The sequence below is a fragment of the Schistocerca americana genome, chromosome 4 (assembly GCF_021461395.2).
Source record: "Schistocerca americana isolate TAMUIC-IGC-003095 chromosome 4, iqSchAmer2.1, whole genome shotgun sequence".
Lineage (NCBI taxonomy): Eukaryota > Metazoa > Arthropoda > Insecta > Orthoptera > Acrididae > Schistocerca > Schistocerca americana.
In genome coordinates, this window is record NC_060122.1 from 711,759,486 (window position 1) to 711,784,980 (window position 25,495).

General features: G+C 39.1%; 1 protein-coding gene across 5 annotated transcripts in view; it reads right to left on the minus strand.

Annotated features, from left to right (window-relative positions):
* LOC124612724 (DNA primase large subunit-like) overlaps positions 1-25,495 on the minus strand; it is a 115,513-nt gene that overhangs the window by 53,634 nt on the left and 36,384 nt on the right. For 2 of the 5 annotated variants that reach the window (XM_047141087.1, XM_047141090.1), the window contains exon 2: positions 10,227-10,510. In XM_047141087.1, the coding sequence (XP_046997043.1) occupies positions 10,227-10,510 (284 nt within the window). Of the gene's footprint in view, positions 1-10,226; positions 10,511-17,419; positions 17,529-25,495 lie in introns of all 5 variants that reach the window. The other 3 variants (XM_047141091.1, XM_047141088.1, XM_047141089.1) reach the window with 3 other exon arrangements.

Consider the following 25,495-nt stretch of genomic DNA (forward strand, 5'->3'; position numbering starts at 1 on the left):
AACATCTAACACCAATTTTCATATTTGTGCATGTGTGGTGATTGTTACTGTGCTGTGCAGTGTTTCTTGTGACTGACATACAGCAAACAAAAAATAACATATTAACAAGCAATAGTGACAAATTTATATGTACATACATGTTTCAAAAGGTAGTAAGAAGCAGAAAGTGTCCCTTGTGACAGATTTCCTGTTGACCACAAAGTAGAATAGGCTCACTCAGTGATAGCAAGTTACAGTTGCAATTAAAGTATTAAAATTAATGTTCACATTACATGTAAAAATCAAATATCCTATATAGGGCCTACAGCTATAACCTTAAATAATGATATCATCATTGTCTACATCATGGTAGTCTTTTATATTGTAACACAGAATTTTTGTTAGGCAGTCATATATTTTTAATTTTTTAAATGGCAAGGATCGAGCAGTAAGAGCAAACTTGTTAAAAATTTTGGCGGGCATTCACTTTGTGGGAGTTTCCTGTTATTGGTAGGCTGTGCCTTGAAATGTCAATGTTTGCCTTATTTCTGTTATGTTCATGAATTGTTTCCTTGGCAATACATTCTTTAATACTGTTCTTGACAAATAACGCAGACTCATAGATATACAGATTCACCAATGTTAGTATCCTAGGCCTTTAAAAGAGTGAGACAGTGCTCTATATGACCAGCCTTGCATATTACATGGACAGTTTTTTGGACTTTTAAAATGTTGCTGATATGAGCAGAATGTCTCCCATATGAGTAGGCCATATGAGATATGTTACCGAAAGAGCGCAAAATATGTCATTTGGAAATAATTATTACTGGCAGTATCTCTCAGTTTCCACAAGGTAGGACTTTTGTGAGATCTTTTTACAGACTTGGCTGATATGCTCTTCCCAACTGAGTTTATCATCAATATGTATTCCTACAAGTTTGACATAAGTTTACTGGCTACCGACCAATTTAATACACTGTCATTTGCCTCAGGCAGCAACAGCTAGAGGGTTTAATGTGGAAAAGAGAGAGAGAGCAAACTGGTAATGCTACAAAATGCTCTGGGCAAAGAACTTGTCACCCTCTCGTTATCTGAGCTGCATGTCACTAGTGCCCCTTATTACCAATAAACGATCAATGAATGACAAACTGGAGATCATTACACTGTCACTTACTATAAATGAAGTTTTTTCATTGTTTATATTGTCAGCAAGTAAAGCTCTGGTTCTTTAAGGAATTCAGCTCCTATGTATGAAAGAGCTCCAAACTTCTGATTACTTTACAAATGAGTTAATGTGTTGAATATATGTCACTAAGTATATAAGCAATAAAAGTTTCAAAAAGGTTTTAAATTATGTTTAAAGTTTTTTAGGTTTGAAATTATGTTTAAAGTTTTTTAGGTTTGAAATTATGTTTAAAGTTTTTTAGAAGTTGCTAAGTGTTCTCACTGTCAAACATTGGATGAGTATAGCTTGGGTAATTTGCACTCCATTTTAGGCAAAACCTAGTGTTTTAAGCATCTCATGTTTATGACACATTTCTTGAATTAAGTGTTGTACAATGATGATTTCGCAGGTACATTCTGTGGTATACATGGATCCTGTCTACAAAATATTTTGTGAATGGAGTTAGTAGTAAGGAAGCAATAAATTAAAACTTCACACCTGATGTGGCATTTTTATTACATGAACAGCAAAGATGTAAGTAACAAAATTTTTTCCCTTCATGATTTTGTTCAGGGTGTCAGTGAGAAAGAGTTTCATAAAGGTTTGAAATTACATGTTAAGTCCCTGAATTTGCTCTCATAATAAAATAATGAATGAATAAAGTTTGGGTATTTGCATATGGTAAGTTACGCTGTCACAATGCGTATATACAGTTTGTAACTGTAATACTTGTCTTACTGTGTTAAAAATTAACATAACATTATCTCTCTCTATGAGTGCATTATGACAGTATTTTAAATTTTTAAATTTGGCCAATAATTATTTGAAATATTGAAAATCAAATTTTTGATCCACCTTGGAGCTTTTAAATTGCTACCCTGTACCTGGAACCATGAACCAGGCTGGCAATTTAGCAACATAGATATGTTATTAGGATTTATAACTATCAGCTGTTGCTGCCAGGACATGGATTTATTTGTAAGAAAAACCACACTGTCATGTATTTACATACACTATGTGATCAAAAGTATCCAGACACCACCAAAAACATACATTTTTCTTATTAGGTGCATTGTGCTGCCACCTACTGCCAGGTACTCCATATCAGCAACCTCAGTAGTCATTAGACATCGTGAGAGCAGAATGGGGTGCTCTGCGCAACTCACAGACTTCAAACGTGGTCAGGTGATTGGGTGTCATTTGTGCCTTATGTCTGTATGTGAGATTTCAACACTCCTAAACATCCCTAGGTCCACTGTTTCTGATGTGATAGTGAAGTGGAAACATGAAGGGACATGTACAGCACAAAAGCGTGCAGGCTGACCTTGTCTACCGACTGAAAGACCGTCCACAGTTGAAGAGGATCGTAATGTGTAATAGGCAGACATCTAACCAGACCACCACACAGGAATTCCAAACTACATCAGTATCCACTGAAAGTTCTATGACAGTTAGGTGGGAGGTAAGAAAACTTGGATTTCATGGTCGAGTGCCTGCTTATAAGCTACATATCACACCGGTAAATGGCAAACGACACCTTGCTTGGTGTAAGGAGTGTAAACATTGCATGATTGAACAGTGGAAAAATGTTGTGTGAAGTGATAAATCATGGTCACAATGTGGCGATCTGATGGCAGGGTTTGGGTATGGCGAATGCCCATTGAACGTCATTGCCACTGTGTGTAGTGCCAACAGTTTAAATTCAGAGACATTAGTGTTATGGTGTGGTCATGTTTTTCATGGAGGGGGCTTGCACCCCAGGTTGCTTTGCATGGCACTATGACAGCACAGGCCTACACTGATGTTTTAAACACCTTCTTGCTTCCCACTGTTGAAGAGCAATTCGGGGTTGGTGATTGCATCTTTCAACACGATCAAGCACCTGTTCATAAAGCACGGCCTGTGGTGGACTGGTTACACAACAATAACATCCGTGTAATCGGCTGGCCTGCACAAAGTCCTGACCTGAATCCTACAGAACACTTTTGGGATGTTTCGGAATGCTGACTTCATGCCAGGCCTCACCGACCGACATCAATACCTCTCCGCAGCATTCCATGAAGGATGGGCTGCCATTCCCCAAGAAACGTTCCAGCACCTGATTGTATGTATGAATGCTAGAGTGGAAGCTGTCATCAAGGCTAAAGGCGGGCCAACACTATTTAATTCCAGCATTACCGATGGAGGGCGCCATGAACTTTTAAGTCATTTTCAGCCAGGTGTCTGGACACTTTTGATCACATAGTGTACTTCAGCCAACTGGGTTTCTTGCATAGTTGATTCTCTGTTCAAAGATTTGATCATGAAAAGAAAGATTTTACAGGGTAGTGAATAAAGGGATTTATTTTGAATGTAATAGGATCACTATAAAGAGTACAGCAACGAGATTATTGGGAAAGCTAAAGACATCTCCCCTGCCACTACAGAATAAGGAATAGGAACATTTTGATTAAGAAACGACAAGGGAAAATCTGAGTTCTCTTTATACCAACGGAGGAAATATTTGTCAATGATCAAGTGTATTAGAGGGAGGAAGGTCATTTGGACCAGGAAACTGGTAAAGTTGGGAGGATAAGGACAGTATGCAAGACTTTTGTTCTACGCACAAAAATTACCTTAAGAGCTTCGGATAAGAACAGAGATTAGAAAACAAACAGCAAAATTTTAACAAGTAAGTACTGATGATAGGTATTAGCCACCAGTGAAGTGTGTGCTATCAGTTGCAAGAAATGCTGAAGACAGAATGCTCATTCAACTCACAGCTGCTTCCTACACGGATACCACAAGAAGAGTACGAGTGGCTAAATTTGCATCTACATCCGTACTCCGCAAGCCGCCTGAAGGAGTGTGGCGGAGGGTTCTTTGAGTACCTCTATCAGTTCTCCCTTCTATTCCAGTCTCGTATTGTTTGTGGAAAGAAAAATTGTCGGTATGCCTCTGTGACCTCTGTGTGGGCTCTAATCTCTCTGATTTTATCCCCATGGTCTCTTCGCGAGATATACGTAGGAGGGAGCAATATATTGCTTGACTCCTCAGTAAAAGTATGTTCTCAAAACTTCAACGTAAGTCCGTACCGAGCTACTGAGCATCTCTCTTCCAGAGTCTTCCACTGGAGTTTATCTATCATCTCCGTAACGCTTTCGCAATTACTAAATGATCCTGTAATGAAGCACGCTGCTCTCCGTTGGATCTTCTCTATCTCTTGTATCAACCCTATCTGGTACGGATCCCACACCGGTGAGCAGTATTCGAGCAGTGGGTGAACATGTGTACTGTAACCTACTTCCTTTGTTTTTGGACTGCTTTTCCTTAGGATTCTTCCAATGAATCTCAGTCTGGCATCTGCTTTACTGACAATTAATTTTATATGGTCATTCCATTTTAAATCACTCCTAATGCCTACTCCCAGATAATTTATGGAATTAACTGCTTCCAGCTGCTGACGTGTTATATTGTAGCTAAATGATAAATGAATTTTCTTTCTACATATTCACAGCATATTACACTTGTCTACATTGAGATTCAATTGCCATTCCCTGCACCATGCGTCAATTCGTTGCAGATCCTCCCGCATTTCAGTACAATTTTCCATTGTTACAACCTCTCGATATACTACAGCATCATCCGCAAAAAGCCTCAGTGAACTTCTGATGTTATCCACAAGGTCATTTATATATATTATGAATAGTAATGGTCCTACGACACTCCCCTGCGGCACACCTGAAATAACTCTTACTTCGTAAGACTTCTCTCCATTAAGAATGACATGCTGCTTTCTGCTATTAGTTTTGTATAAAAAGAAGTGGCGCATGAGCCACAAGAGTAGTAAAATGAAAAGAGCCAATTAGGGCAGTGAGAGTGACACTCAGTAAGTCTGCATTATTGTCTATCTGAAGCTGTTTGTGCGAGTCTCTTTCGGAGGCTGTAATATGAGAAATGTATTGGTCATGATACAAAATAAGAAAAGTGATATACTCTGCGTTTTATTTAAAAATAAGCACATCATCAAAATCAAATGCTGGGACTTTCTGAAGCAATAACTCCTGAGGATATCAAAGTTAAGTATCTCATCATATGGAGCAGCTAAGTTGTTATGTGAACATTTATTAACTGTGATTGAAACTTTCTAGTTTTCACTCATCTACATACTTGTGAATGGTAGAGGCCCAAACTATTAAGTCACACCAATGGTATTGTTGAGAATTTACTATTGCCGTTGTCCAATTACAGATAAAATACAAAAACTGAATATTTTATTCTCACTCAGCATCAGTGACAAAATGCATTTAAGCGTGGCATTTGAAAGCACACTTCATGCACACAACTGCTACCACCAGAAGCTCTGATTGCAATGTGACTCCCCACATGAATAGCAATCTGGAGTGGGGTGGGGAAGGAGGAGGGATATGAGGGTATGAGTGGAAGGGGGATAGAAGAGCGCAGTCTAGAGGAACATGCAGGGACTAGACAGCAACCTGATCAGACTGCTATGTGCAGTGCCGGCAGACGGGGTGGAGGAAAAAATGGGGAGAAGAACGGAGAGTAACAGAGAAGGGGAAAAGACTGGTGCATGCATTGGCAGAGGGCGGGGCTATGTCAAAAGGGAGGTGGTGATAGGATAGAGGGGGCAGAAACTGTTGCATGGAGGGTGAGGGGACAGTACATTACAATAGGTTGAGGCTGAGATAATATGGAGAGCAGAGAATGTGTTATATGTATAACTCTCATCTGCACAGTTCAGAAAAGGTGGTGGTGGTGGTGGTGGTGGTGGTGGAGGGAAGGATCCAGATGGCCCAGGTTGTGAAGCAGCCCAGGCCCACACCAGATTGCTCTTTACGTGACAGTGACATTCCAGTCACAGCTGCCAATGGTAGCAGTCGTGTGCTTGCTTGTGTGGAGGGGAAAAAAATTATATATATATTTAACATTACATTCGTGACCTCATTGCCTGTTTCACCACACGCACCATTTGTATTCTTACCCCAGACAACAGTTTCTCAGAACTCCACAGTTGGGTAATAGCACTACACCATGTCCTTGGTTCTCACCACCACCCGCCTGGCATTAATTTACACTAATTTCTTCCACCTCAGCTTTTCTTCACTGTAGCTACTCTTTGCTGCACTCCATTTTAGTTTTCTACATCTTTCATTGTATTTCCTGTCTATTTTTCACCACCCCCATCCCACCTCTGTTACGTACAAACCACTTAGCTTTTCACTCTTATCAACTGGTGCACGATGTTTTAGTAGTAATGTGTCTTGCATATTACCCTCTCTTCCACCTTTAAGCTCTCAGGTTTTCAAATCTCGTCCGATGCAGTCCCCGGTCAGTCAGTCTTTCCTTCTCATCCCATACTGTAAGTGTCCCTGACCTGCAGTTCTGGGTGACTTTCCTGAAATCTACCCCTTTTCCTAGACCTCTCCAGTCCTTTTCCTTCACCCTTTTTCCTTCCTCTTCAACCTTTCTGCCTGAAGAAGGAACCACTGGCTTCAAAAGCTTGCAAATCACAACAGTCTTACGTGTGTGTTCTGCTGGCATTTGTTGAGTAGATTTTTTTCTCTATCCAACTAATTAAATAATTTTATTGGCAATTTTGTGTGTGTGTGTGTGTGTGTGTGTGTGTGTGTGAACAGGAAACCACAGAAATTATACAGGAAAGTACAGGGTGTTTCAAAAATGACCGGTATATTTGAAACGGTAATAAAAACTAAACGAGCAGCGATAGAAATACACCGTTTGTTGCAATATGCTTGGGACAACAGTACATTTTCAGGCAGACAAACTTTCGAAATTACAGTAGTTACAATTGTCAACAACAGATGGCGCTGCGGTCTGGGAAACTCTATAGTACTATATTTTCCACATATCCACCATGCGTAGCAATAATATGGCGTAGTCTCTGAATGAAATTACCCGAAACCTTCGACAACGTGTCTGGTGGAATGGCTTGACATGCAGATGAGATGTACTGCTTCAGCTGTTCAATTGCTTCTGGATTCTGGTGGTACACCTGGTCTTTCAAGTGTCCCCACAGAAAGAAGTCACAGGGGTTCATGTCTGGCGAATAGGGAGGCCAATCCACACCGCCTCCTGTATGTTTCGGATAGCCCAAAGCAATCACACAATCATCGAAATATTCATTCAGGAAATTAAAGACGTCGGCCGTGCGATGTGGCCGGGCACCATCTTGCATAAACCACGAGGTGTTCGCAGTGTCGTCTAAGGCAGTTTGTACCGCCACAAATTCACGAAGAATGTCCAGATAGCGTGATGCAGTAATCGTTTCGGATCTGAAAAATGGGCCAATGATTCCTTTGGAAGAAATGGCGGCCCAGACCAGTACTTTTTGAGGATGCAGGGACAATGGGACTGCAACATGGGGCTTTTCGGTTCCCCATATGCGCCAGTTTTGTTTATTGACGAAGCCGTCCAGGTAAAAATAAGCTTCATCAGTAAACCGAATGCTGCCCACATGCATATCGCCTTCATCAATCCTGTGCACTATATCGTTAGCGAATGTCTCTCGTGCAGCAATGGTAGCGGCGCTGAGGGGTTGCCGCGTTTGAATTTTGTATGGATAGAGGTGTAAACTCTGGCGCATGAGACGATACGTGGACGTTGGCGTCATTTGGACCGCAGCTGCAACACGGCGAACGGAAACCCGAGGCCGCTGTTGGATCACCTGCTGCACTAGCTGCGCGTTGCCCTCTGTGGTTGCCGTACGCGGTCGCCCTACCTTTCCAGCACGTTCATCCGTCACGTTCCCAGTCCGTTGAAATTTTTCAAACAGATCCTTTATTGTATCGCTTTTCGGTCCTTTGGTTACATTAAACCTCCGTTGAAAACTTCGTCTTGTTGCAACAACACTGTGTTCTAGGCGGTGGAATTCCAACACCAGAAAAATCCTCTGTTCTAAGGAATAAACCATGTTGTCCACAGCACACTTGCACGTTGTGAACAGCAAATGCTTACAGCAGAAAGACAATGTACAGAATGGCGCACCCACAGACTGTGTTGTCTTCTATATCTTTCACATCACTTGCAGCGCCATCTGTTGATGAAAATTGTAACTACTGTAATTTCGAAAGTTTGTCCGCCTGAAAATGTACTGTTGTCCCAAGCATATTGCAACAAACGGTGTATTTCTATCGCTGCTCGTTTAGTTTTTATTGCCGTTTCAAATATACCGGTCATTTTTGAAACACCCTGTAAGAAAAAAGATAAAGGTAGGAGTAAGTCAAACAATCCACACGATCAAGGAAATTTTGCGAATAAATATTTTTATGTACTGAAAACATGTTGTAACTACAATTACCAAAAATGTATGCAGATTTTCTAGAGAAAACATAAAACAATCGCAAAGAAGTTGCCCACTAGACAGTGTCAGATCAGGAACACAAATAAATTAATAATAAATAAAAAACTAGCAGGCATAGCTGCACTGCTAGACTGTATGCTGAAAGAATGCATAGACAGCGCACAATCTTCCTTAGCTAATAACAGAGCAACTTTACTTTTCAGCCTCTGACTGTGTGAATATCAAAAAGGGTTTCACTATGACGATTAAGGCTTTTGCTGTAATGGTACACTACCGCTCCTATCCTCTCTGAAAAAAAGTCTGCCTGTAATTCCGAGGTGTCCCTCTTGGTTCTCTCTTTATAAGGGCAGAAGATCAAATATAAGTATAGGAATAATGAGAGGCCTGGTGATGGGATGAGAAGTGGGCATGGGGTAATCCATCATCTTCTATTTAAATCATTGGAGTAGTAAAAATGATGTAGCATCACACAGTTGGGCAGCGTCATTAAAAAGAATTACACTGATGACAGCATGTCTGAATTTATCTGCATAGCCTTTGTATTGTCTCATAGTATGCAGCTGCATTCCTTATCATCCCTAGTGACATGAATTCCTATGGCTTCTTAAAATGAACTGCAAGGCATCATGGTAACAAGGCTTAACAGATATACAACAGACTCTTCTGAAGAGGGTATAAGGATGCTGGTGCATCACTATGATGAATGTCACAATTACTATGGTGATTATGATGAAAAATATGCAATATATACATTTAATATCAGTACAACAACCATTGATTATATCCATGTTTGCCTTAACTAAAAATCCTGAGAGAAGCTGAATGGGATGGAGGAGGGGTGGGGGGGGGGGGGGGGGGGGAATCTCAACTCAAGTAATTTTCTGAAAGATGTGGCGCTGGAGGTCTCCCTTGAACTTGGATCATGAATGACTCCTCTTGTTGTTAGTTTTCCTGTAACCTTAAGCCTTGCCAGTCCATTTTGCTCCAATCATTTCCTGTACTCAATCAGGAAGAACAGCGCCACATTCTGAAAATTGGAAATTTTGCTTTTACTGTGTGTTCCTATCTGCCATTTGTTGAGCAATTTTGCTCTGTCTGTACAGTATTGCCAATAAATGGAGCTGTAACAGGACTATATACAACACATGAAGAGCTAAATTTTTTATTCTAGAGAAACTTAGGCCTGTATACTAAATATGAAGAGCTAAATATTTTATTGAACAGTAAGTTATCATATTTAATTCCAACTAAAGCAAACTCTTTTGTAAGTGCACTACGTGGCACCTACTGGGAGTCAGCAGCTTTAATTCTCATAAATGAACAGCTACTACTACCAATAATTTTGCATGATGATGATGAAGATGATGATGATGATGATTATTATTATTATTTTCTCTTGCCTCGTGTAACACCAGAAACAGCTACTCTACTCATTATAAACACTGTGTAGGTGCACATTGGACTTCACTGTAAACTGTGGGTTTTATTTGTGAAAACCATATGCAAACAGCTGTTTAATAATAATAAATAACATTTTAGTGTAACAAAAAAAATGAATTTTTGGAATTTTACCCTAGCTTGATAATTCATGACAGCATATTTCATATTTTTGGCCACAAGATGAATGATCATGCATCCACAAGTGACCAGTGTTGCATAAAGACATTTAAAATCTAATAAAAAAAATATTCTTTTACGCTTGTATCTGAAGTACACACAAACAGACAAGAAATATCAAATACTCTGCCTGTAACAACTCACAGTGGACCGCAAACTCCATACAGTCCTCTCTGTGATTAGTACTGAATGCATGAAGCAGGGCATCAGTTTGTAACTGGGTTAGAGTATTGTCTATTACAGAAAGGATTTCCAACATTTTCTGAGATTTAGCATAAAATTTCAAACCATCTGCAATATGCTTTCTAATTCTTCGGATTGCTCCAACAATTTCATTTTCAGTGATTGTATTTATACGTTTTAGAAAAAACCGTGTTTCACCTTCTATAAAGAAATCTCTGAACTCCAAACAAGACAAGGACATCAACCTGTAACAGAACAAATAAATTAATGATAAAAGTGCATAGATCATTAACTCATTACAGTTTTTACCTATTAATTCCAACCTATTAAGTGCTAAGATTCTCAATCTCCCCCCCCCCCCCCCCCCTAGGATTTTAGTATCAGTCACTACAAAAATCTGACTTCATATGGACCCAGACAAACATTCCACACTCTAGAATGAATCAATTTTTTTAAAGTTATATCTGTTTTGAGAGAAGATAACTTTCCAGTGTCCTTCAGACCTGGAGTTTGCCATTTGTTCTCAGTATATTGAGTTTCATTCAGTTTTCACATTTTATATTTATTTGTATACTGGCGTGAAGTTGCATTACACTGTATTTGCTTTTATTTAAGTTGACAATATTTTCAGCAAATCATCAAGCATATTCAGGCAGCACTAACCTGTGTCTGATATGTTCTGAAATGAGGCGCCTTCCTGTGAACTGTTTCGCTCATGGTCATGAAATGCTAACAGGTCATTAGAAAATGTACAGTTATCTCTCTTTGAAATTACTTATCATACATACCATAGCCACCACTCAGGTAAGCAGATAATTTGCAGGTATGTCAAAGTTACTTTAGAAACTCTTAGTACATCATGCAAATTACAGTAGAAAGTCAATTTTAAAATTGCAGGTGCATATCATAATGTCAGTTACACAATAATTCATGTATTTTGAACCAACCATGTCAAGCAAAACAAAGCTCATATTGCATTACTAAGACCATGTTTTACATATAAGGTCTTGAATCATTAGGTAAGCATAGGACAGTGCTAATGCTCCATGGTTATAGAGCTCACAAACTCAAAGTTATCTGTAAGTAATTCCGAAAACAAGGTGGAAGTAAGCAAAAAATTTCATGGAAAACAAAAACTGTGTGGATAAAAGTTAAGGCTATCATCTTGGATGACACCCAGGCCACGCTATTTCTCAATTTCTAAATAAAGACACTCAAACTGAATGTTTAGTTTCTGTTTACCCCCAAAGCCAATGCAAGTTTCATCATGAAAAACATTAATCACAACACTCTCAGAACAGATACTTTTGATATTGTAACTGCAATGGGAACAACAGCCAACTTTTAACAAAAACTTTAAGAAAAAAAAAAAACAACCTTCCATTGCTTCAATGTAAGCGTTTTTAGTGGACATGCCATTTAAACATGATCTTCCAAAACTGGTCACGTTTAGAAACAGAAGTAACAAATATAAATTCACAGATCTATAAACTCTGTTCAAAATTTGCAAATATTACAGTAATTAAACCAAGTGAAACATGCAGAGAACATTATAAACTAAATGGATTTCACTTAAATAACCTTGGCAGAAGAGAAATCACTAACTTCACATTAGAAACCGTGACATAAGAAAAAGTACTAAGTGGCCCCACAGTGCCACTTAGTTATAAGGAATAAAACATCACTATGGAAAACCCTGTACCCAAGGACAAATGCAGTGTAAAACATACAGATAACTCAAGTGAGTGTAGCACATTTGACTTTGAAAAATTTTTTATGGCCACGCCTCCTATATCAGGAGAGGCAATAGTAAAGAACTTTATGTCCACTTGTGTACAAACACATCCCAGAAGAGAGATAAGAGGGTGTCATAACAGGCAACCAACACCCTAGGTACCAAAGGCAATAATGTAGTATTCCACCTCCATCAAAAAGGTATGTATACCACCAAAATGTGCAGTCAATAACAAACGAGCTGGCATGCATTCAACTCTTATTCACAACAGAGCTGGAATATGTGTCATAAGCATTATAGACGAATGGTTGAAATCGGACCACATCTGTTCAAATAGCATACCTGGTTATGCATTAGAACCCCATTGCAGCTGAAAAAGTTGCAAAGGTGGAGGTGCTGTTGTATTTATAAAAAATCTGTAGAATATAGAAATTTGACCAGTTTGGTTATTTAAATAAAGGTAAGGATTTTGAGCTAGCTGCTATCAAAATTTTAGAAACAAATATAATTATTGCATGCTTTCATGGTTTCCCAGCAGCCAACGTATGTGCCGTCCTGAAACATCTTAAAATACTCCTAAATAAACTTCATCAAAACAAAAAGGTACGAATTTAATGTAGATTTTCAATCCCTGGGGCATGCGAGAAATCTCTATTGAATCTCTCAAACTCATTCAGTGTGAAAGCTACAATAAAATTCACTACAAGATGCAAAAATTATACCAAAAGACCCTCGACCAGGTATGTATAAACTGTCTCTAGCAGATTGTAGAACCTTTTAAACCTTTCACCTTTACTGAATGGTGGCCATTTTCGTTTGTAAGTGTGCGACGATGTTTCAGTTTAGAGACGTTAGCAAAAATATGAATATCTCTGCACTGGGTTAAGTTACAACATTGCAATTGACATGATTGTTTTTAGAAAAGTGTCCTCTACAACATTGTCTATTACACAAAATACCCTAAATTCAAAAGTAACCAGTCAAAGTTACCTCCAAAGTTTGGTATCCAAATTTTCAAAAATCCACATTTTAGGCCCAAAAATAACAAACAAGGAGTGATTTATGACAGTCTATTTTTTTCTATAGTTAGATATCATACACTATTAGCATCATATAGAGCAAGAACACTTACAAATGTTTTCTTAATTTTTTATGAATTTTTGAGATTTGAAAATTTTCATTTTTTGTTAAGTTTGGGGTTAGTTATCTCAGGTGGCACTGAATATAAAAATATGATTTTTGCATAATTTGTACACCTATATGATAGCAACATACAGTAAAAATTGCAACATTGAAAACTGACTTACCAAAGGAATGAATTTTTGAAAATGAGGAGATAATTCACGTTACTCTACAACTGATCTTATGGCTGTTGCCTATTCATGTGTGATATTGGCGGGATATAATCAATTATTATTGAAGTAAGGTACTGAATTATATACAAAAAGTGGAAACATCACTGAACTTAACATTTATATTACTTTGACATACATAAAAAAAATATTTTCAATTAACATCCTTCAAGATGTGACTGTTCCTAAATCTGATGGTGAATGTTAAGAACACTTATTTCATCAAACAGCTTCTGTGATATAGAGTAAGACCTCCAAGTTGCTGTGGTAAGTTCAAACACTGAAAGTTTCCTTAAATGTTTTTAATTGGTATCCAAACTTTGTCACTAGTAGATTTCTTGAATAATGTTCTTGGGCCAACAGGGCGGTAAAAATGCACAAAAACATCATTGTTCTCCAAACTTATTCTTTCAACCTCTGCAAGCCACCACTGTCCATCACACACACATGCCACTATGTCACTCAACATTAAAAACAGAGATGTAATTTTACTGACACAATGATCCTCATAAATTTTGGTTTCTGATGTTACATAGTATCGAACTAAGTTTTCTGTAATGCCAAGGAATTTGTGGAAATGCCTTGTTCCTTTTATTGCTATATAGTTTTCAAATCTGGTTTGAAGTGTTATTTTAATATTCAGAACCACTTCTTCTTTCTTGATCAGAAAATAGGTAATGCCTTTGACATTATCCTTACAAAAGACATACATGTCCTATACTGTGAGTATTTGATCTGTGGTTGGTCTTCGTAGGCTTGCTTTACTTCACATTTCGCTGTACCTCCTACTCCATCACATACATTTTTGCCATGGCAAGATGCAAAAAAGTGCCATTCAGCCTCCAACCCAAAGTCTACTCTGCAGTTGCACAGATTCGAAAAATCCTTTTTGTTTTTATACTGACTACCACTTCCATCTGAAAAGTATATCAGCTTCTCAACCTTGGGAAAATTTTCTTTTATGTAATTTATTACATACTTTTGAAACACATGTACAGCCAAAGTGTTTACTCCAAGTAGTCACTTAGAATGTAAATTGAAGAACTGCAAACTTCATCTTTCTCATTTTTAAGTAGGGAATAAATGGATGCACTGTTACCTGGTCATTGACCCAGTGGTACCCTTGTACTGCATCCTGAATCACAAATGTAAAATTTTCTGCAAAATCAGCTAGCACTATGCATTCAGTTTCATGAAGTTATGCTTTTTTGTCCTTCAAAAACTTACTTTGGATTTTAGAAACATAGTGGTGACTTTTTGAGTTTTTGTTTAAGTTGTCAATTAAAGATTCCAAGTATTCTTCCTGAGACTTAACCACTTTTATCATTTCTGCCTTGTTAGTTGTGACCCACTGTTTGAAGGTAATACTGTCTGGCATTTCCTCACCATATTTGTGAAACAATTCAATAACAGTTTCCTTACCAGGGTATTTATTATACAAACTCATCATGCAGTCATAACTGTTAGTGTCATAGACCATTAAATCTAGTAACTCTTTGTAGTTGAGATCACTGAGTTTTGCACCCACAATCATCAGGCTGACATTTTGTCCCTGAGGATCCAGCCAAAATACACCACGTATGGCGGATGTCACAAAATTCTGACCTTCCAATTTTGCATTCAGGATGAGAATTTTTGAAAGTTATGTAAAGTTCATTTAAGTTTGACACCACTAGTCGTTTCTGCTTTGTTACTTTAACTCTGTTTATAACAACTCTTTTGCTATCTTTGCAACCTGGGCACATTCTACTGTTTTTATCATCTTCAAAAAACTGCTGGATCTTTATAATTGTTTCTTCACTTATACCTACTCCTTTCTTCTTTCCTAAAACTGGAAGAATGCATTGCTCTTTCACAAAATTTCAGGTTAGTTTAACCAAATGATGAGAAACGTTGAATTCATGAACAATTTTTTCTCTTGACCATGAGTCAGGGAGCAAACTTAAAATTTTAACTTTTTCCTCTTTAGATGTCATTGAAAATTTAATTTTTAATTTCTCCATTAAGCTCAAATATTCAGTGTCAGATGATGCTGGTGGTAGATTTTCTTCTTCTTTACAAATAATGTTGGCATCTGTATTATTAAAGCATGTTTCCAAGTCTTTTCTAATTTTGTCTGAAATTTGTTGCACCTTATTTTCAATAGCTGCTTCTCTCTTTCTGCTACTTAATTTTATTATTTTTGAAGCAGGAGATATTTCTAACAACCAAAATCCAATATGATAACACTTCCTCATTAGGAATATAAATGTCATTAACAAGGTTACACGATTCTGATTATGGATTCACAAAAAATATTTTTGAGTAACAATTTGGGCACAGGGAATTCCCAGGAATCACATTACGTTTCACTTGGTACGCTGTTTCACTCTCACATAACAAGGATAAATGTTCAAGTTTTATTTCCCACAAACCTTTGGTAATAGGCTAAGTGGATCACAGACAGCACTTTCTTCCAAAAATATGGTTGCACTCCAGAATATATTTCTTCTCATGATACTCACTCACTGATGTTACAGAAGAAGTTAACTGAAATTTAAACAAAGTTTGCCTAACTTCATCAAAGTCATTGAGATTTTTCAAGTTTTTTTTTAAACGGAACCGTAAAGTGTTTGACACACACTTCACTTGCTATCCGTCCAGCAGAACACTGTTCATCCATGTTATCACATTCCAGTTAATCTCTCAAAATTAATTACAAATAACACACAGAACAAAGCACATAACACATTCTCCACTCTCGAATCATGTACATCCACTAACAGAGGTTTCAGAACAGACTGACTACAACGTCACACCCAACAGTAATGTACTTCTACAATGCCACACCCAGCAAAAATAGACTTCTTTATTGACAATAAACCTAAACGTAAATGGGCATTTTTATTACCATAGAACAAAAGCGAAAGCTCTTATTCTTTAATATTGTATTATTAAAAATAAATAAACTAAATGAATATTAGGTGATAGTGTTAACTAAATATGTAACAAATTTTATTACAGTGAAACACCAAACCATTTAAATAGGCAATAGCCATAAGATCAGTTGTAGAGTAATGTGAATTATTTCCTCATTTTCAAAAATTCATATCTTTGTTCGCAGTCAGATACCAATATTAAAATTTTTACAGTACGTTGCTATCATATAGGTGTACAAACACTGCAAAAATCATATTTTTACATTCAGTCCCACCTGAGATAACTAACCCCAAACTTAACAAAAAATGAAAATTTTCAAATTTCAAAAATTCATAAAAAATTAAGGAAACATTTGTAAGTGTTCTTGCTCTATATGAGGCTAATAGTGTACGATATCTAACTACAGAAAAAGTAGACATTCATAAATCACTCCTTGTCTGTTATTTTTGGGCCTAAAACATGGATTTTTGAAAATTTGGATACCAAAATCTGGAAATCATTTTGACTGGTTATTTTTTAATTTAGGGTATTTTGTATAAGAGATAATGCTGTAGATGACACTTTTCTAAAAACAATAATGTCAATTGCAATGTTTTAACTTAACCCAGTGCAGAGAGATTCAAATTTTCGCTAATGTCTCCAGACTGAAAAATCGTCGAGGGCCTATGAATAAAAATGGCCACCATCCAGTAAAAGTGCAAGATAAATTATTTTAAGAAACTGTTTTGAACTTCTCGAGCAATCACATATAAAAAAATTAAAATATTTAAAAATGGTCAAGCAACCATTACTGGACTACTACATATGGATTGACCCAGCTCCCATAGAGGGGAAAGGAGATATTGAAAATAATTATGTAGTTTATGAACAAAAGATTCTCACAGACAGATGAGAGATTTTCTCAATGAGAATGGAATTAATATTAAAGCATGAGCAAGATTTAGAATACCATTTAGATTTGGTCCAGCAGTTTCTGTGTGAATGAGTAACGCATGCGTACAGATTTCTAGTATATTTTTCTTTTATCCTTTAAGGGATGGGCATCAATGGTAATGTATGTTGATGTAGTTTAAAGGAACGTATACTTGTGGAGAGTCTAAAAAATTACTGTGGCCTTAATATGCTTTGTTCTCTGTGCAAAGACTTACATTTTCTCCTTGTTACAGGGAAGTACCAGTATTCTGGCTGGAATTACACTCATATAGAAGAGTTCATCAGAAATGGTAATGCCAGTACTGGTGATTCTGGCGGTGTCTTCTGCTATGAGAGACAAGTTCTGCATTAATAAATGAGTCGTCAGCCCCTGACAAGTTTCTAAATTAAGGTCACTGCTACTAAATGTTGTTAATTTTTATAGTGAGACTTTGTAGGTTTGCTTTATTAAACAATGTTATCTGGTGAGGATTTGTACTGTTTTCTAAAGGGTGGTAAATACTTGGAATTTTCTAAATTATAATATGACTATGTCTGTATAACTTTCTAAGGTTGGTTAGCTTTACTATAGCTTAAGTAGTTAAGCTTATTCCTATTTTTGCCAATACACAATGATTTTTTTACAAAAAGGTGCTGCATGAGAGGCTAATTAGTCAATCCACCTCATAGTCTGATTAAAATGTCAAGCTGAAGCAATGTCCGAGTATGAGTGGCAATCAGTAAGTAATGCAACATTGTTGTTTTTTTTTTTTCTTTTCTGAAAACAGGTTGGCTTACTCAGCTTTACAATACATCACATTGTTCCCTACTCTTTTGGTTACAAAACCCTATTTTTCAAAATAAGCTTCGTTCAATGTGATGGCCTTACGCCACCTTACTGAGGGCCTATATGCCCACATGATACCACTCTACTGGTCAAAGTTGGAGCCAACGTCTTGCTGCATCAATAATCTCCCCATCATCCATGTACTGCTTCCCACTGAGTGCATCTTTCATTGGGCCAAACAAATGAAAGTCTAAAGGTGCAAGATCCGTGCTGTAGGGGGATGAGGAAGAACAGTCCAGTAAAGCTTAGAAGCCCCTCTTGGGTGCACAGGCTTGTGTGAGGCATTGCGTTGTAATGGAGGACAAGTTTGTTTGCATTTTTGTGGTGAGGAACACACTGAAATCATCCCAACATTGCAGTCATTGCTGTGTGTGACCCACCAGCATGCAGATCGGACAGGGTTTCACGACCTTGTCGGGATGGCAGATGCCTCTGCCATCAACTCACGGTTTCATTCACTGCCATGTCTCTGTAGACATTCTGCCAGTGCCTATGAGTATCTGCAAAGCTCTAGTTTTCTGTCAAAAGAAACTCAATGACACGTCTCTGCTTGGAGTGCACCTCCATTGAAGACGCCATTTTGACGGCTATTTATAGCGCCGCCACCTATTGGAACTTCATGAAACTGTAAGAACTGAAGCAGGAATATACCACAAATATTTTTTAAATAAAAATCATATTAATCCTTGTATTAAAATATATAAATAGAAAATAAATGTTACACACTTAGATGTGCTAAAACTAAAAATAATAAATTGGTCTCTTCCTGTTGCAGGAATCACAATTTGTGAGGATTAGGGGATGTGGACAGTGTGGCATAGGAAGGTTTGAATCAGTCAGGGAAATGTGTATAGACAGCCGAAGTGGTTAAAGTTGCAGTTCGCGATAAGCAGGAAATCCGGGTTCGAGTCAAAGTCCATCACAAATTTTCATTTGTCACTAACATCTTGCATATCTATACTTAGTACAGCTGATGCCAAATGAATTCGTAGTCTGCAAGTAAGTCTCGTAAAATATATTGTCTCTACCAATGTGGTTTTATGAAACATTATAAAATAAGTGGATTACCTAAATATTCTATTGTATGTCATTTGGATGTCAATAAGAACCTTCTGTTATAGTAACTGGAAGATTGTTGTCTGTCAGATGCAACTGGTCTCAAAGTAAAATCTAGCTGCCTATGGTATATATAATTTTCAACTGTAGAGAAAATCAAACAATGGAAATTACAGGTGGGAATATCAGCAATCATGAGAACAATAAATCGCTACTCACTGTCAAGATGACACATTGAGTTGCAGACAGGCACACTGAAAACATTATTACACACTAAGCTTATGGCCAAAGCCTTCTTCAGGAAAGATAGGAAAACACACACAAACAGGCACACCTCAAGCACACATAATGTTATCTGCAGCTGGACTACCAGCCCGGCTAGAGCAGCTAGATAGAGGGGTCATGTGTGTGAGATGTGCCAGCTTGTGTGTGGCAGCTAGATAGAGGGGTCGTGTGTGTGAGATATGCCTGCTTTTGTGTGTGTGTGCGTGTGTGTGTGTGTGTGTGTTCCTTTCTTTTCTGAGAAAGGCTTTGGCCTGAAGTTTGGTATGTAACAGTTTTTTCACTGTACCTGCTCGTAACCCCACGTGTCGTATTTATGGTGAGTAATACCATCCTTTTGAGAATTGTTAATCATAAGGAAAAGGTACTTATAAATCATTATGTAAAGATATTATGACATTAGCAGCACTATTGACACTAAAATCCATATGTTCTTTCGAATTGAAATGAAAAATAATCATGATAATTTTTTTTCAAAATGCTTACCTGACATAAGTACCAGTAGCTTTCAAAAGAAAAACAAAAACAGTTCGAATGTTTCAAGTAGATTAATAATTAATAAATGAGAAGAAAATACTCAAGTATTTGTTGTATAATTGATCCAAATAGTTCACAGGTGTACAGCCAAATGTCAGTGCCCAACCCACGTGAAAATGTGTTTCAAAATGATTGCAAATCGTGTAAATGGGGTGCACCAGCCCAGTGTTTACCTAGTTCGATGTGCAAAACCACCTAAAAACCACATGCAGGCTGGACCACACACTGACCCCTGTTTTTAATCTGCTGTCCACTGATATGGGACAGGCCTGCCTCCCTTAATTCCATAAGCGGCATGCTTGCATGTGCAGCTATTCAGGATGGAGGGGGGGTTTATAGGTTAGAAAATAGAAAAATGCTTTCTCATTTACACAGGGTGACGTGTGACGATAGAGCATTCAGCTGACTTAAATTCAGAGATTTCCCAACAGCATTAGACATGCAAAATATTCTATATCCCTGCCATCTATACATAAGCAACCCCTGTGCGCAGTTAGTTTTGTTATACATTCTAAAAATAGGAAACAGTCTCTGTTGCAAGTGTTTTATTAATAATGATGCATTTCGATGCATTTCATGCAGTTAATGCAACTTCAGATTATCTTGAAAAGTGGAGACCACATTAGTCATATTTAAAAGTCATTGACATTATGGCATCTTCACATGCCATGGTTTAAGACTGTAACAAAAATTGTCTTTGCTTTAATGATTGCTATCTAATTTGCATGCTGTATCTGTGACACTCTCCCCCATATGTGATAATACAAAACAAGCTGCCCTTCTTTGAACTTTTTCAATGTTCTCCATCAATACTATTTGATATGGGCCCCTCACTGCACAGCAATACTCCAGAAGATGGCAGACAAGTGTAGTGTAAGCAATCTCTTAAGTAAACCTGTTGCATTTTCTAAGTGTTCTGCCAATAAATTGCTATTCGTAAGTGTAGTCCCTAAGTATTTAGTTGAATTTACAGCCTTCAGATTTGACTGCTATATAGTGTAACCGAGATTCAGTGGATTCCTTTTAGTATTCATTGGAGCCAATTGGCACTTTTCATACCATGCTGGTATCTTGCATAAATCATTTTGCAATTTGTTTTGATCATCTGAAGACGGTAAAAGACAGCATCATCTGCAAACAATCTAAGAGGTTTGCTCCGATTGTCTCCTAACTTGTTTATTTAGATCAGGAATAGCAGAGGTCCTGTACACTTCCTTGGGGGATTCCAACAGTGCTATTATCTCGGCAAACTCTGAAAGGAACCTGACTGGTATACAATCTGTACGGGAGACCTTGCGTTTATTAAGTGATTTAAGCTGATTCACTACACCAAGGATATCTGATTCTAAGTCAGTCATGCTGACAACTGTTTTTGATTCACAAGTCTGGAATATTTACTACTTCATCTTTGATGAAGGAATTTCAAAAAATAGGGTTTAGTATCTCTGCTTTAGTGGCACTGTCATCAGTATCACCACCAAAATCATGCAGTGAATGTACCGATTGTGTCTTACTGCTGCTGTACTTTACACACAACCAGAATCTCTCTGGGTTTTCTGCCAGATTTGGAGACTGTGTTTCATTGTGGAAACTATTAAAAGCATCTTCCATTGAAGTTTTCGCTAAATTTTGAGCTTTTGTACACTTCACCAATCCTGCAGATTTTGCATTCTTTTTAATTTGGCATGTTTATTTCATTGCTTTTACAACAGTGTTCTGACTTGTTTTGTGAACTGTGGGAGATCAGTATCATCTCCTATCAAATTATTTGGTATACATCTCAATTTCCATCGATACCATTCCTTTGAATTCAAACTACATCTGGTCCATGCTTACACAGTCAGAATGGAAGTTGTGGAGACTGGTTTAGGACAGCGTCAAGTGAATTTGTATCTGCTTTCTTAAACAGACATATTTTGTTTTTATTTTTGGTGGTTTGGATATTACCATATTCAGTGTCACAACAACCACCTTGTCGTCACTAATCCCTTTATTCACCATGATACTCCTTATTTGCTCAGGATTATTTGTTGCTAAGAGGTCAGGTATGTTTTTGCCAACAGTTACACTTCGAGAGGGCTTCCTTCCTGTGTTTGCCCTGCACCGTTTTAGAATTTTGCCCTTTCTGTCATTTCCTAAGAACCTCTAACCTAAAAATCCACCCCATCCCCTCCACACTGCCCCTCTGCCCATGTAGCTGCTCTTCCTGGGTGGAGTGGACCCCTAATCTATTATGCAGAACCTGGAAACCCACCACCTTATGGCACAAACTGAGGAATCTGCAGCCTAAAATGTTGCACAATTGTCTGAACCTTTGATTCGGACCCTCTACTCAGCTCTGTACCAAAGAAATATGGTCAGTTCTGTCAATGATGCTACAGATGATGAGTTCCATCTCCACCTTGCAAACAAGACTGGTAGTCTTTACCATTTCAGCTAGCTGCCTCAAACCAGAGAGAATCTCTTCTGATCCAAAGCGACACACATTGTTAGTACCAATATGAGCCACCACCTGCAGTTGGCTGCACCCTGTGCTTTTCATGGCATCTAGAAGCACCCACTTCACATATGAAATAACTCCCCCTGATGTGTAAATGGATTGCACACTGGATTCCTTCTCTGTGTAGCATATAACATTGGAGCTCCCAACTACCAGTAACCCCACAATCTGTAGATGTCCAGATCTTGTGGGCATATGGGCTTCCTCTAGAGCATGGTGGGCTATTGCATCTGGCTCAGGGTCTTTGTCAGCCACCGACAGTACTTGAACCTGTTTGTCAGACGAACTTGGGATGCCCTCCAGTCACCCCCTCCCAGAAAGTCCTTCGTTGCATGCCACACCCTGTAATGACCTCCCATGTGGCCATGGGTGTGGGGTCTGGGGTCAATCTCAGTGCAGGTAGTACTCGGTGTGGCCACAGCCACAGTAGTGGACCAGCTGGGGGACACAGTGGCTGTTCTGGACATTTAAATTACAGTTTAACTCAGTAAACTCTTTCGACAGAATATACGAGGGCAGGCCAAGTCCAACCTGTGAGACTGTCACCCAGACCGGGTGCTCATGACAAGATGTTACTTCTAGTGAAAGAATAAAGTTCAAAAACTAAGGAGAGCAGCAGAAGTAGAGAAGCTGAATCCGATATTCCACACGACAGCCAGCAGTCAATGCATTTTCTCTCCCATGCTTCCCGTTGGCTACTGAGAATGAATGGTTGCCAGTAGATCCTGTCCCACAGAAACAAACTGCCTTTGCTGAATTGACAAACCACTCCACAGATAGTCCACAACAAATTGTGCTTGAATGTTGCATGAGAATATTACAATTCAGGAATGTCAAAGGGCCTTGCAATGTCTCAAGCGATAGCTTTCACAGAACACTCTCTTAACATAAGTTGAGCCCTGCAAAGGCTCAATACCTAGTTAAACACAGTAAGAATGAATCCTGGGTGCACCAAGTTTCCTCTTTGCAAACTTATGCCAAGTGTTATGGGTCTCCTTCATGATGGTGGTATTCCGTGCTGATCACCTTGAGGCATACTTTGTGACAGCATGTGTCCTCTTCTTACCAGGCTACCCACTGAACACACAAACAACTGACTGGTGACCACTCTAGGCTCTTGATTTGTCTCATGATACAACCCCATCTCCTGATTTCATTTATAATCTGATGATCCACCATACACTGCAACTCATAGCCCCCACCGACCCAGGATCCTTAACCAGTTTTGGCTAGAAGGTGTTTTCTTTTGCAACTGAGATACAGTATCACCAACCCGATCCTTACACTTAGCAAAAACCCAAAATTCATCGGCAGCTACTGACAATTAGCTACACCAATGTGCTCTGCAAACTGTTTAAAAGGCCAGTAGACTGGCGATAATGCAGAAATCTTAAATCACAGGGTCTTTTATCCCTCCCTACCAGGATTATCCATAACTGACCATGTGGTTGGGTTGAAAACAGAAATTCAATATGCTTTTTCTGAACACTGACATTTCACTGCACAGTTTTTAGATCTGCATAAGGTAAATACAACACTAAATGGCACCATCTCATTTTATTCACGCTCCTTGACTAAGGTTTTCATAGGCACCCTCTACCAACTTTTATTTATCAGTAGAGACGTCACGAGAGCAGGGGAGGAGACCGTGAGATCGATAGCAGAAAAGGTGCCATGTGTGGTACTGAAATGGGATAGGGGAACCATCACATAGAAGACACAAATCAAAATCTGTCAATTGGAAGACCCCTATACATCGAAGCGGCACTCTCCAATAGGGGGTGGTGTGCACTGAAGTCTCCATAAGGAGGGGGCCTACCTGGACGAAGGTAGACAATGCAAAAGGTGATTCCTGGGGTCGTTTGCGCTCATACCACTATTGCTTCCATGTTGGTACTACGGTGGATCCCGTCACTAAAGACATTGGTGTGAACCAAAGTGCAGACCCCTCCCGATACTATCTTGGGGCTGGCACGGTTCCAACAGAATGCCCCATAATCACAAAATGAGGGAGTGGTCATCATGGAACTGCATTTCTTGAAGAGCAAGACAGAATGTAGGACAAGAGGAAAAAAGTAGTTTTATTTCCGGTGGGTGACAGTAATATCCATTGCAAATTCCACTGGCTTAACATGTGGTGAGAGCACAGGTTAGACATAAAGAACCCGAGAGGAGGTCATGTCACCAGGTCAGTGGTCATCAAGCGATGAGGATGGGCTGACATCCATAAATGAGATGTCAGATTCAGGTTGCGAAGGGGGAGACAGCACCTCCATGGGCACCGGTGGGGGAGGGGAGGGTGGGGGGGGGGGGTGTACTTGTCTTTGACTTTTGTTGTTTCTTCTTCTTCTTCTTCTTCTTCTCCTCTTTTGGAGGTTGAGGAGGCAGGGCACAGAGGGGCAGCAGTCTTCTGCTAGATCCAGAATAGGAAGAGAGTGGGTGACCTTGGGGCACAGTGGCCAAGTTGTGGTAGCAGACCTGCAGCTGAGAGACACTGGGATAAGCGGGTACCAGGGTGGAGCCCCTTCACTGGGGGGGGGGGGGGGGGGGGGGGGGGGGAGGGGGGGCACTTCTTTGGCTAGGGAGGGGGAGCAGCACCCAGAAGGGAGAGCGTGGGAACCGTAGGGGAATGGGAGACCAGAGGGAGATAGGGCTGGGCTAAGGAAGAGGTAGGAGGGGGAAAGGATGCAACAGAGCAAAAGTACAAGAATTTGACACTGGGTGGTGTCATTCATATTTTTTGGCACGCCTCAGCATAAGACAGACAATCCAGGAACTTTTACTCTTGTATCTGGGCAATATGGCGAGAGTGGTGGTCATGACAGTGGTCACAAACAGGTGGCGGAACATTGCGGCACCATCACAGAGTGGGTGGCCACAGCCACTAGAGAGAGGGTCCACCGTATAGTGGGGAGATACGTCCAAAATGCAAACACCAAAAGTTCCTCACGGGTTGTGGGATGTGTGGCTTCAAGTCACATCGGTAATGCATAACCTTGACCTTGAGGTAAGTGTATCCGCCTCTGCGGACTAGGCGACAGAAGCAGCTCTGATCAACAGGGAGCCCGACCGCATCTTAGTGAGAGACTC